Source organism: Mustela lutreola, chromosome 1, assembly GCF_030435805.1.
Source record: "Mustela lutreola isolate mMusLut2 chromosome 1, mMusLut2.pri, whole genome shotgun sequence".
NCBI classification, from domain to species: Eukaryota; Metazoa; Chordata; class Mammalia; order Carnivora; family Mustelidae; genus Mustela; species Mustela lutreola.
The window spans coordinates 236,496,122-236,510,396 of NC_081290.1; the positions used below are offsets into that span (position 1 = coordinate 236,496,122).

At 38.1% G+C, this 14,275-nt stretch overlaps 1 protein-coding gene across 1 annotated transcript; it reads left to right on the forward strand.

The window, feature by feature from the left end:
* The first annotated feature begins 12,913 nt into the window (after positions 1–12,913).
* Positions 12,914–13,873, forward strand: LOC131837058 (olfactory receptor 56A3-like). Its single transcript, XM_059183354.1, has one exon. The coding sequence runs from the start codon at positions 12,914–12,916 to the stop codon at positions 13,871–13,873; it is 960 nt and encodes a 319-aa protein (XP_059039337.1).
* Positions 13,874–14,275: the final 402 nt, after the last annotated feature.

Genomic DNA, 14,275 nt, shown 5'->3' on the forward strand with positions numbered 1-14,275 from the left:
CCCACAATATATAATACACACACACACACACACACACACACACACACACACACACACACACTGTCTGACCAAACTGAAATTACAAGCTGAGAAACCCTGTTCTAAATAAATAAAAAGCACAAATAGACATATGGGATTTGGAAGAAAGAAAAACCCAAGTCTCATCTATACGCTGTTCACAAGAAATTCACTTTCAATATAAAAGCACAGGCAGGTCCTCAACAAACACTGCTGGACTAACTGGAAAGCCATCTGCAAATAAATGAACAGATTGATAAATCAAGAAAAAGTCTTTGTACCTTTCACAAAAAATTCACTCAAAATGGATCATGGATCTCAATATAAAAGGCCAAACTATAAAAGTCCTAGAAAGTAACATAGGAGAAAAACTAGATGACCTTGGGTATGGTGAATCTTTCCTTTTTAAATACAATACCAAAGACAAAATCCACAAAGGAAAGTATTGATACACTGGATTTCACTAAAATTAAAACATCCAAGGTGCATGGGTGGCTGTGTTTTAAGTGTCCAATTCTTAAATTCAGCTCAGGTCATGATCTCAGTGTCCTGAGATGGAGCACTGCTACTAGACTCCATGCCCAGGAGTCTGCTTCCTCCTTCTCCCTCTCCCTCTGACCCTACCCCTGCTCATGTGCTCTTTACCTCTCCCTCATTCTCCAATAAATAAATAGATATATAGATAGATACTTAACATATTAATTAATTAATTAATTAGATTTCCACTCAGAAAACCAATGTCCAGAGAATATGATAAGTCATACACTAGGAGAAAACATTTGCAAAGAACACACAGAGCACACACCTCACCAAAGAACATGCAGAGATGGCCCCCCAAAAAAATTAATTACTTTTACAAAAGGAAAAAGAAAACTTCTCTATGTCATAGGTCATACCTATGTCAAACCACAATAAGATACCATTATACACTGATTAGAATGGCCAAAATCGAGAACACTGACAATGTCATATGCTGGAAAGGATGTAGAGCAACAGGAACTCTCATTCATTACTGATGGGATTATAAAATGCTACAGCCACTTGAGAAGATGATTTGATGGTTTCTTATAAAACAAAACATGCTCTTACCATTTGATCCAGCAAGTGCATGCCTTGGTTTTTTGTTTATTTGTTTGATTGGTTGGTTGGTTGGCTGTTATTGTTGTTATTTTCTATTTTATTTTATTTTATTTTATTTCAGTGTTACAGCATTCATTCCTTATGCACCACACCCAGTGCTCCATGCAATACGTGCCCTCTTTAATATCCATCACCAGGCCCTCCCAACCATCCACCCCTACCCCCCCTCCAAAACCCTCAATTTGTTTCTCAGAGTCTACAGTCTCTCATGGTTTGTCTCAACCTCTAATTTCCCCCAGCTCACTTCTCCTCTCCATCTCTCAATGTCCTCTGTGTTATTCCTTATACTCCATAAGTAAGTGAATCCATTAGATACTTGACTCTCTCTGTTTGACTTATTTCACTCAGCATAATCTCTTCCAGTCCCATCCATGTAGATACAAAAGTTGGGTATTCATCCTTTCTATTTTTTTAATTTTTTTTTATTTTTAATTTTTATTTTTTTAATAATTTTTTATTTTTTATAAACATATATTTTTATCCCCAGGGGTACAGGTCTGTGAATCACCAGGTTTACACACTTCACAGCACTCACCAAAGCACATACCCTCCCCAATGTCCATAATCCCACCCCCTTCTCCCAAACCCCCTCCCCCCAGCAACCCTCAGTTTGTTTTGTGAGATTAAGAGTCACTTATGGTTTGTCTCCCTCCCAATCCCATCTTGTTTCATTGATTCTTCTCCTACCCATTTAAGCCCCCATGTTGCATCACCACTTCCTCATATCAGGGAGATCATATGATAGTTGTCTTTCTTCACTTGACTTATTTCGCTAAGCATGATACGCTCTAGTTCCATCCATGTTGTCGCAAATGGCAAGATTTCATTTCTTTTGATGGTTGCATAGTATTCCATTATGTATATATACCACATCTTCTTGATCCATTCATCTGTTGATGGACATCTAGGTTCTTTCCATAGTTTGGCTCTTGTGGACATTGCTGCTATAAACATTCGGGTGCACGTGCCCCTTTGGATCACTACGTTTGTATCTTTAGGGTAAATACCCAATAGTGCAATTGCTGAGACATAGGGCAGTTCTATTTCCATCTTATTGATAGGTGAATGATACTCTGTTGTATATATATGCCACCTCTTATTTATCCATTCATCAGTCAATGGACATTTGGATTCTTTCCATAATTTGGCTATTGTAGATAATGCTGCTATAAACAAGGGGTGCATGTATCATTTCAAATCAGTACCCTTGTATCCTTTGAGGAAATACCTAGTAGTGCAATGGCTGGATCATAGGGTAGTTCTGTTTTTAACTTGTTGAGGAAACTTTGTATCATTTTCCAGAGTGGCTATACCACTCCACATTCCCAACAACAATGTAAGAAGGTTTCCCATTCTAGACAAAAAACTGCATACAGAAAAACCCTAAAAATGTTTGGATCAAATTCAAATGTAAACTCACCCTGCCATATTGTAGTATTTATTACCAATCAATGGTAATAAAAAATATTGTGGGATTGTTGTAAGAAAAGTCAGTGATGGAACAGAAGCCTATGATGTAACAGAAATGCAGCCATGTGTGCATGAAACTTTGTATGTAATAAAAGTGACACTCAAATCAGTGGGAAAAGAATCAATCACTTATCTCTATATGGAGAAAAATAAAGTTACTTACCACTATATACAGAGGAATTATTCAAAAATACTTAAAATCCTGAACAGCACCTCCACCAACAAAAGAAAGTTTTAGAACATACAGTGGATGGACCCCACTCTACTGGCAGTAACCCACACTTGATGGAACACAGGGAGTTCTAGGACACATCATGAGAGTGCTCACAGTAGTGCTGAGATGGTTGGGGTTCAAAGTAGAAGATATTTATAAAAATGACAAGACACTATTTCATATGTTCCCAGTTGTTGGGACCAAAGGAGTGCATACTAAATTAACACCACTCCTTACTTTTGACAGTATAAGCCATAAACAGGTATAAATACATCAGTGTGAAACATAACACATTAAGTTTTTAAAAAATTAAAATGAAAACAAAACAAAACAAAAAAAAAACACTTTTTGTGATCTTGTGGAATGTTCCTTACATAAGAACCAAGAGAAAATCTTTTCATAGAAGAATAAAATTTCACTTGATCGAATTAAGGAATTTTTACTGAATACTGGCCAGAAAGGGGCTCTCATATTTAAAAACGCAAGGTTTTGTAGATACACAAGAAAAACAAAAATTGATAGCAAAACAAAAGGTAACATGGACGAGACTGGAAGAGATTATTCTGAGTGAAATAAGTCAAGCACAGAGAGTCAATTATCATATGGTTTCATTTATTTGTGGAGCATAACAAATAACATGGAGGACATGGGGAGATGGAGAGGAGAAGGGAGTTGAGGGAAATTGGAAGGGGAGGTGAACCGTGAGAGACTATGTATGGACACTGAAAAACAACCTGAGGATTTTTTTTTTAAAGATTTTATTTATTTATTTGACAGAGAGAAATTACAAGTACACTGAGAGGCAGGCAGAGAGAGAGAAAAGGAAGCAGGCTCCCTGCTGAGCAGAGAGCCCGATGCAGGCTCGATCCCAGGACCCTAAGATCATGACCTGTGCCGAAGGCCGAGGCTTAACCCACTGAGCCACCCAGGCGCCCACAACCTGAGGATTTTGAAGGGGTGGGGGAACCAGGTGGTGGGTATTGCGGAGGGCACATATTGCATGGAGCACTGGATGTGGTGCAAAAACAATGAATACTGTTACGTTGAAAAGAAATTTAAAGAAAAAGAAAAAGAAAGAAAGAAAGAAATTAAAAAAAAAAAGTGAGTAATGTCGGCATAAATTTCACAGCATGGAAATCCCAAATGACTAAATGGTATATGAAAAAAATAAAAACCTCAGTTATCAGGAAATATTCAAATTAAAGTAATGAGATAACTATTTTATATCCAGCAAGCTTAAAAATTATATAGCACCAAATGAACTAAGAAATTTGAAAAATAAAAAAAACTTTAGGAATTTCTAGGGATATTTTGTAAATATTTTGGAGAGAAATTTGATAATTGCTAGTGAAATTAAATATTTTGACACCATAACTAAAAAAAAAAGAAACTCCTGCACATAGAGCTATTTTAGGTCTATAAAGAGAAGTGTACAAGGTTATTGACAGCAACATTATTTTTCTTTAACAATAAATAATGGGTCACTGAAGTGCTCACTAAAGAAGGTAAATGCACAAATGGAAACTGAACAGCAGTTAAAAATAATGAAGTGGACTTACACAGAGCAATATGGACAGACATTTAAAATTTAGTGTGAGTGAAATCAAAGAATAACCTCACATTTATAACCCATTACCATTTAATATAAATTCAATTTTGAAACCTCTTATTAATGAACATGCAGCTAAATGAGAACAATAGAGATTATTTAGAAAGGCATATTTTAAGAACACTGAAGTTTACACTTTTCTGAAGGGCAGAGAAAAGAAGCTATGTTGACATGTGCAGAAAAAATGAAAAAGAAAAAGAAACCAAAAAAGGGGGCTTCTAGGTGGCTTGGTCAGTTAAGTGCCTGACTTAAGCTCAAGTCATGATCTCAGGATCCTGGGAGAGAGCCCCTCAGGTTCCCTGCTAGGTGGGGAATCTGCTTGTCCCTCTCCTCTGCCCCTCCCCCTGCTCATGCTCTCTTTCTCTCTCAGATAAATTAAAAAAAATCTTTTAAAAAATAAAGAAGGAAAGAAAAATAAGACTTTATAGAAACTGATGATGATGGCACAGCATAGAGATATGATCAATGACAATGTAATGGCAGTGGATGGTGACAGATGGTAGCTACATCAGTGAACACAGCATAATATATAAACTTGGTAAATCACTATGTTATACACTTGAAACTAATGTAACATCATGTGTCCAAATAAATAACTAAAATCTTTTTTAAAAATATTTTATTTATTTATCTGACAGATGGAGATCACAAATAGGCAGAGAAGCAGGCAGAGAGAGAGGAAGAAGCAGGCTCCCCACTGAGCAGAGAGCCCAATTAGGGTCTTGATCCCAGGACGCTGGGATCATGACCTGAGCTGAAGGCAGAGGCCCCAACCTACTGAGCCACACAGGGACCCCAATAAATAAAATCTTTTTATTAAAAAACCATCATATATCCACCATACTCAAGTAAAACAATTCATAAAAAATAAAGAAACCAATGATGTTTGCTCCCTTAATGTGGGGATATGACTAATTCACAAAGTTCAAAGTTTAGTTGCAAGCTAAAGCTTTTGAAAGTGATGTTTCCTAGTATACAATTGTATGTACCTCATATTTTAAAAATCTTTAGTACAACAAAAATTTCTTTAGGACTATCTCTCTGAATAACAATGTATCTTCTCAGGAATATTTGTTTCAAGTTTTTCTTGCATTATTATCATAATGCCATCATAAAAGTCATAAGTTAACATCAATCAATAGCCCTACAACCAGAAGACTAACTGCTCCCAGGATACATAGTCAACATAGGGTCAGATTACCAGAGCCCTTTGCTTTTAGAGAGAACCAAAGTCATTGTCTTCTCACACCTGCCTACTTATCTGTCCTAAGAGGACCTCATGGGCCCAAGGAATTAGGGATGGAGAAGTTCCCAGAGCATAAAGTCCCTGAGGCTCTGGAGTTATAACTGCACCAGATACTTCAAGAACTAACCAGAGATCCAATATCACTGGACCTGTGCTTCACATCCTCTGTAAGTGTGTCTGGGTAGAGGGTAGCTAAGAGCTACCTATATATGTTAGCTATACCGATATTAGCCAGAACATGGGGGGCAAGGTGGAGGGGTAAGGGGAACCTTTCTCTTCAGTTTAGATCTGAAGTAGTCTAAAAATGGGAAAGTGGAGACTACATCCTGTCTCAGGTAAAGAGATACATGTGACAGCCTGTGCTCTGGGACTCTCTTGCCCTTTCATATCTTTTGCTCGGTGGTACCTGACCTGCAGAGAAGCAGAAAATTTTCCATAGGAGATTAAATGGGGTGGGGGTTGGGAACCTAGAAAGTCCATCATCTGCAGCTTAGTTTAGATGATTTGAGGTTTTCAACCATATATACTGAAATGTAGGGACTTTGGGGCAAAGATTCTATACACTGATATTTGAATCATGGTGTGGGAACTAAATTTAATCTAAATAATTGAAGATTAAGATAACTTTAATCTAAAATAACTTCACATTAATCTAATAATTTAGTAACTTTTAATTACTTAATAACTAATGATTTAATATAAATAACTAAATAACTTATTGAGAACCTCTAAATAACATAAGATTTAATCTAAATAACTTGAGGACAGAGACAAATGGAGGTCAGTGGGAGTACAAAAGTAGTTCCTCAAATTAAGCTCAATCTAAAGAATTTTTTAAAACTATACTGTAAAAATGGGAAATAATGCATGCATCATTGAGGTATCTGTCATAGATTGGTTCGGATCAATGATGTCTGAAATGATACTTCAGAGAGATGTCTCACAAATCTGTGTGTGTTTATAGAGTTAGGTGGTCCTTAACAACCCCTCTACTTCTTCAAACAGGGCCTCCATAGTGCCTTCATAGTACTATGCTGGGAGCCTGTCCTGCAGCCTGGGGAGAAGTTTGTCCTGCTGGGTCTCTGTTTTTGTCATTGCCCTTCAGCTTCATGGGCTTCTTCATCCTGTCCCTATCTGGAACCAGTAGTCATTAGCTCTAGGTCCTCAGCCCTAGTGATGTCACTTGCTAGCTCTGATTGCAATCCAAAGTTGAAATGGGAGGGAAGGAAGGACATATATGGTCTCAGATGCTTTACTTCTAAGGCCGAGTAGGTAGTTTAAAGTTTATTGGATGAATTATACATTGAAGAACATGTTGGAACATTCCAAAAAAGGGGGATAAAGGAAGAGTTAGTGAGTGGGAAAAAAAAACAGATAAAATAATCCCCTTAAGTTGTACTCAGAAATTTTATCCTGTTGCTAGAAATAATTATCCTAAGGTTCTTCAGGAGACAAAGAGAATATACTTCTTGCTCTGTACTTCTCCATGCATATTCATGTCTGAATTACCATTTCTTCCATGTGGCTGTGCCCTCCAAAGTCATTTCAAGATTTCCACTATTTCCATGCAATGACTCCCTAATTCTTTCCAAGAATACTTTAAATACCTTGGAGAAGGAAAGCTTCTTGGAGATGGTGAGATCTGGGGCTATGACTTACAAGGATTAAATGTAAAACTTTTCAGAGTAGGAACAGAGAATGTGATGAGCAAATACAAAATGACAAAACCTAAATGATGAAAATAGATTTTAGATGAAATATTTGGAATTTGGCAGCCTGCATTTGTACATGTGGAGGGTCATTGTGGCAAGATCTGAGTTGGGCAGGTGCTATCAGTTTATGCTGCAAACATACAAGTGAAAGTATTCAAAAAGAATGATAAAGGAAAAGACAGAGTTGAATGAACATGTTGCCCAAGATATACAGAATGTTCTTTGGTCACCAACTCAAAACCAGATGTCATTTTTCTCTGGGTTTTAATCTTCATGACCTTCTGCATGTTCAATGTCTCCCAGTCTTTGTAAGACACTCAACCAAGGCAAAGAATACACAAGATTCTGAATTAGGGAATAGAGGGTATACAGTTTTGTGAAAGAAAAATAAAACAGACAATATGCCTGTGGAAACTGTTTTAGAATATTAATTGAACCCTGACTGGGTTGCTCCCTAGAGGGAAAACAATAGTTAGATACACAAAATAAAGGGAAAGAAAGAAGAACATTGGACTTTGATAAGTGGAAGCAGGAATCAGAGTGGTAAATGTAGTAAAAAGATAAATTCCAGATTTTAGGAAAACTGCCCGAAGACTGTATGTGTGTGGGGCAAGGGAGGGGGGTTGTGAAGGAAAAGAGAGAAACCTAAAAATGTATAATATAAAATGACATCTAAGATATGCACGGCCACATCATTGTGGTAACACAGGATGCAGATATATTCATATATTCATTGGCTCTGGATCTAAATTTTATTTCATCAAACCCTAATAATTAAACAGTAAAAATATAGTACCACTGAATCTCAATCGACCCATTTCTAAAGATAAAATGTTAAATGGTCAACGTAAGGGGCATCTGGGTGGTTCAGTTTGTTAAACACCTGCCTTCAGCTCAAGTCATTATCCTGGGCTTATGGAATCAAGTCCTGCACTGGGCGCCATGCTAAGCAGAGAACCTTCTCCTCCCCCTGTGTCTGCCTCTGTCTCTCATGAATGAGTAAGTAAAATCTTTAAGGAAAAAAAAAAAAAAAGGTCAACTTACCCTACCAACTGCACAGTGCTTTCAGTCACAAATGAAATATGTTTTAAATTCATCCCAAATTTACCAAAGTCACTGCCAATGTATTTTATCAGCAAGAACTCAAGAATTGGAAGGCCATCTAAATCTCTTCTCATATCAGATGGGAGCCATGCCTGGCAGACACCAGCTGCACAAAACTTTGCCTGGGGAGGCAGAGGATCAGGAGTGAAGAGAGAAGCCCTGGAAGGGAATGCCAGTCCTCCCTCCTCTGAGAGCAAGCCCCAGACACTAGCAGGATCTTTCTCATGGGGAGAACCTAACAGGAGCCAGCTGAGCAGGACTGAAACAACAGTTGGGAAGAGAAAAACCTTACCCGGAAACAAAAATACTATTTGAACGCCTGCAAGGGGAAAAAAAGTGTTCCCAAAGGTATAAAATATCATTCAGATCTGGGTTCACAGTTTTAATAAAACCCCCTTTCTCACCACCCTAAGCCCACTCCAATACTCTCCCTCCTCCATCAAATTCCATGGTCAAAAAAATTCACTGTATCATGGGTGTTGTTTGTTTTCTTTTTATATGATTGGTATACAAATTATCATACAATTATTCATGAGATTCAGAGGAATCCTAGAAATTACTCCAACCTAACCCACTGTAGAAGTAGTAAGATCAGAGTGATACAGTATGGGTGGGCAAAATTGGGAGATAAAAATTCCCTTGTTGGTAATGTGATATTATAACATATCTCTTTGGATGCCAAAAATTCAATGGGATAAAACCCTAGCATATTTGAGTACAACTACAGGAAATGGAAAAATTTCCTGAACTAATATACATTATGTTATATAATGAATCCAAAGAGTGATAAAGAGGGAAGTACTTAAATTCCTAATGAAAAAAGTGTTTCTATATCCAGAAAATAACACTTAAACAGAGGCCTTGGTGCATGTACACAGATTTAGCTACAATGAACTGCATGATTTGAAGGACTCCAGAAAGACCTGACCCTTGCCTTTGTTTAACCTACAGCCTTCTTTCAACTTCCTTTCACAATTCAGGGAAACAAGAACCTTAGAATCCTTCACCATTCATGTAAAGGAGAGGATCACCTCACTTTATTTACAATTCCTTTTTCACCAGCTAAAGTCCCACATCAGAGTGACTCAGCCAGCCCTACACTCTCCTCATGGTTTGTGCAAGATCCTGTCATCTGTTCTCACTATTACTGATTGTCCCCTGAGTGGTTTTACTTTTACCTCCTGAGAGGAAGGACAGTTTCTTTGTCAATGTTACCTAACAGAATGCCAGGGGAGGAGGTTAAGTGATAAGAGAATTTGGCAACATTAAACTGTGCCTGGTAGCAGGGGAATATGTCCCTGGATTGTTAAATTGAAGATGGAAAGATAAAATAGAAAAAGGATGCAAAAACTTTAAAGATAAGTCTTCATCACCTTACACTACTATAAGCAGAATAATCAAATTTTCACCTTGTCTAATGGCAGGTATGACTCTCACACAGCTGTGTGGAACTGATCCTTCCTCTCTTAAGGTTATTTCTTCCCAAAGTTAAGAATCCTACAAAAATGAAGATATATATAGAGAGGAAATAGGATTATTTGTCAGGATCCACACATCCCTCATTAAATGACTGCTTAGATAGCATGAAGACTAACTAACTTTATGACCAGGGTATCATCTTTTAGGTTTATACTGAAGGCAAACTATAGCCAGAAACTCAGAATGGGTATGGCACAGAGAACTAGGGACATGGATTTGAGCCCCTATTTGTGCCAGGCTCTGATACTTATCTGAGCATATTTCTATAGTTAAATTGTCATATGGTAGTCTATATCATCATTAAAAACACACAAAAAAATAAACTTACTCATGCAAATCTGGGAACAAAACTGTCAAAAAGTAGTTTACTAAGTAATTCCTTCTCTTTAGTTTCTGTTAAGAAATAACAATTCAGAGGCACCTGGGTGGCTCAGTTGTTTAAGCCACTGCCTTTGGCTCAGCTCATAATCCCGGAGTCCCAGGATCAAGTTCTGCATCAGGCTCCAGCTCCACGGAGAGTCTCCTTCTCCCTCTGATCTTCTCCCCTCTTATGCTCTCACTCTCTCTCGCTCTCTCACTCTCTCTCTCAAATAAATAAATAAAATCTTTAAAAGAAAGAAATAACAATTCATTTAAAAATAAACCTTAGGGTAAATACCCAATAGTGCAATTGCTGTGTCATAGGGCAGTTCTATTTTCAACATTTTGAGGAACCTCCATGCTGTTTTCCAGAGTGGCTGCACCAGCATGCATTCCCACCAACAGTGTAGGAGGGTTCTCCTTTCTCCGTATCCTCGCCAGCATCGTCATTTCCTGACTTGTTGATTTTAGCCATTCTGACTGGTGTGAGGTGATATCGCATTGTGGTTTTGATTTGTATTTCCCTGATGCCGAGTGATATGGAGCACTTTTTCATGTGTCTGTTGGCCATCTGGATGTCTTCTTTGTAGAAATGTCTGTTCATGTCCTCTGCCCATTTCTTGATTGGATTATTTGTTCTCTGGGTGTTGAGTTTGTTAAGTTCTTTATAGATTCTGGACACTAGTCCTTTATCTGATATGTCGTTTGCAAATATCTTCTCCCATTCTGTCAGTTGTCTTTTGATTTTGTTAACTGTTTCCTTTGCTGTGCAAAAGCTTTTGATCTTGATGAAATCCCAATAGTTCATTTTTTCCCTTGCTTCCCTTGCCTTTGGCGTTGTTCCTAGGAAGATGTTGCTGCGATTGAGGTCGAAGAGGTTGCTGCCTGTGTTCTCCTCAGGATTTTGATGGATTCCTTTCGCACATTGAGGTCCTTCATCCATTTTGAGTCTATTTTTGTGTGTGGTGTAAAGAAATGGTCCAATTTCATTTTTCTGCATGTGGCTGTCCAATTTTCCCAGCACCATTTATTGAAGAGGCTGTCTTTCTTCCATTGGACATTCTTTCCTGCTTTGTCGAAGATTAGTTGACTGTAGAGTTGAGGGTCTATTTCTGGGCTCTCTATTCTGTTCCATTGATCTATGTGTCTGTTTTTGTGCAAGTACCATGCTGTCTTGATGATGAAAGCTTTGTAATAGAGCTTGAAGTCCGGAATTGTGATGCCACCAAGGTTGGCTTTCTTTTTCAATATCCCTTTGGCTATTCGAGGTCTTTTCTGGTTCCATATAAATTTTAGCATTATTTTTTCCATTTCTTTGAAAAAGATGGATGGTACTTTGATAGGAATTGCATTAAATGTGTAGATTGCTTTAGGTAGCATAGACATTTTCACAATATTTATTCTTCCAATCCAGGAGCATGGAATATTTTTCCATTTCTTTGTGTCTCCCTCAATTTCTTTCATGATACAAACGTAGTGATCCAAAGGGGCACGTGTACCCGAATGTTTATAGCAGCAATGTCCACAAGAGCCAAACTATGGAAAGAACCTAGATATCCATCAACAGATGAATGGATCAAGAAGATGTGTTATATATACACAATGGAATACTATGCAACCATCAAAAGAAATGAAATCTTGCCATTTGCGACAACATGGATGGAATTAGAGCGTATCATGCTTAGCGAAATAAGTCAAGTGAAGAAAGACAACTATCATATGATCTCCCTGATATGAGGAAGTGGTGATGCAACATGGGGGCTTAAATGGGTAGGAGAAGAATCAATGAAACAAGATGGGATTGGGAGGGAGACAAACCATAAGTGACTCTTAATCTCACAAAACAAACTGAGGGTTGCTGGGGGGAGGAGGTTTGGGAGAAGGGGGTGGGATTATGGACATTGGGGAGGGTATGTGCTTTGGTGAATGCTGTGAAGTGTGTAAACCTGGTGATTCACAGACCTGTACCCCTGGGGATAAAAATATATGTTTATAAAAAATAAAAAATTATTAAAAAAAGAAGAAGGCACTAAAATCTCACCAATATATTTGATGACTGTGACTATATATAAATTTGTATTTTCTAGATTTTTTATAGTCATGGAATCACACAGTATATACTATTCATTGCCTGGCTTTTCTTTGAGAAAAGCATCATTACTTTGAGAATCTCCAATTGTAAATAGTTCATTTTGATGTTGAATAGTAATCTCCTTAATGAATAGATCATAATTTGTCTTTGCTCTATTGATGGACATTGATGAACATTTCCACTGTTTTCAATTCTTAAAAATAAAGCTGCTATGAAATTAAAAAAAAATTAAAAATAAACCTCAAAGTAATCAAACATGTATAAACAAGCCATATTTCCCCAGTCCTCTATACTGCTTAAAGTGATAGGAATGTCCTAATACTATGTCACAGATGAATTCACATGGTTGTGGACAACCTGCTAGGAGTCATGAGTATCACCTAAGTGAAGGAGATTATTGCAAATTCATGGGTCTTGAGTCAGTAGCTAATTTTTACCTTAATTTTACAGATCACTAAAAAGACAAAAGATGACAGCACATCCAAATGGCACCATCTCCACTGAGGCTTCAAACTTCCTCCTGAATTGTTTTGTCAAGTCCCCCAGCTGGAAGTTCTGGTTGTCCCTGCCCCTCAGCCTCCTCTTTCTTCTGGCCATGGGAGCCAATGGTGTTCTCCTGGTCACCATCCGGCTGGAGGTCTCTCTGCATGAGCCCATGTACTACCTACTCAGCATCCTCTCTCTGCTGGATATTGTGCTCTGCCTCACTGTCATCCCCAAGGTCCTGGCCATATTCTGGTTTGACCTCAAGTCCATCAGCTTCTATGCCTGCTTCCTTCAGATGTATATCATGAATTGCTTTCTTGCCATGGAGTCCTGCACATTCATGGTCATGGCCTATGACCGCTACGTGGCCATCTGCCACCCATTGAGGTACCCATCCATTATCACTGACCAATTTGTAGCTAAGGCTGCTATTTTTATTTTGGCCAGGAATGCATTTCTTACTATGTTCATTCCCATTCTCTCTGCCCGGCTCCATTATTGTGGAAAACATATAATTGAAAACTGTATCTGTGCCAACCTCTCTGTGTCCAAGCTCTCCTGTGATAACATTGTCCTTAACAAAATATACCAGTTAATTGTGGCCTGGACTCTTCTGGGCTCTGACCTCATCCTCATCTTCCTCTCCTATACTTTAATTCTAAGAGCTGTTCTTAGACTCAAGGCAAAAGGGGCAGCTGCCAAAGCTCTGAGCACATGTGGCTCCCACTTCATTCTCATCCTTTTCTTCAGCACCATCCTTCTGGTTTTTGTTTTTACCCATATTGCCAAGAAAAAAATTTCCCCTGATATCCCCATCTTACTTAATGTCCTACACCATGTAATTCCTGCAGCTCTCAACCCCATTGTCTATGGGGTACGAACCCAGGAGATTAAAGAGGGGATTGGGAAAATACTGAGAAGAGTGGGAAAGAGCAGCAACTAATTGTGTTCTAGCTCGACTTTTCTCAACCATGAATGCTCTAATTCCATTTGAAAGGCAGGAACTTGGAGAAAAAATTACAGTCCTAATCCTCTCTCTAGACATGCCTGAAGATCTGAACTGCATGGTTTGCCTCTTACCTATCACATATCACATATGTGATATATCATATCACATCTTTCACCTTCCATCATTTTCAGGAAGTGACTAAGGATATAGATGTAAAAGTCTCATAATACCCAGACCAGGGGCTATGAATTTTCATGAGCCAAGCATCATACTTCACTGTCTTCTCCTGATTAAATTCCTTTTAGAGTCCGTGTGATGGAAAATGCATACTCACTTAAACATGTGTGGCTGATGGGAAGTACCAGAACTTAAAGGAAGTGAATTGACTTCGGAAAA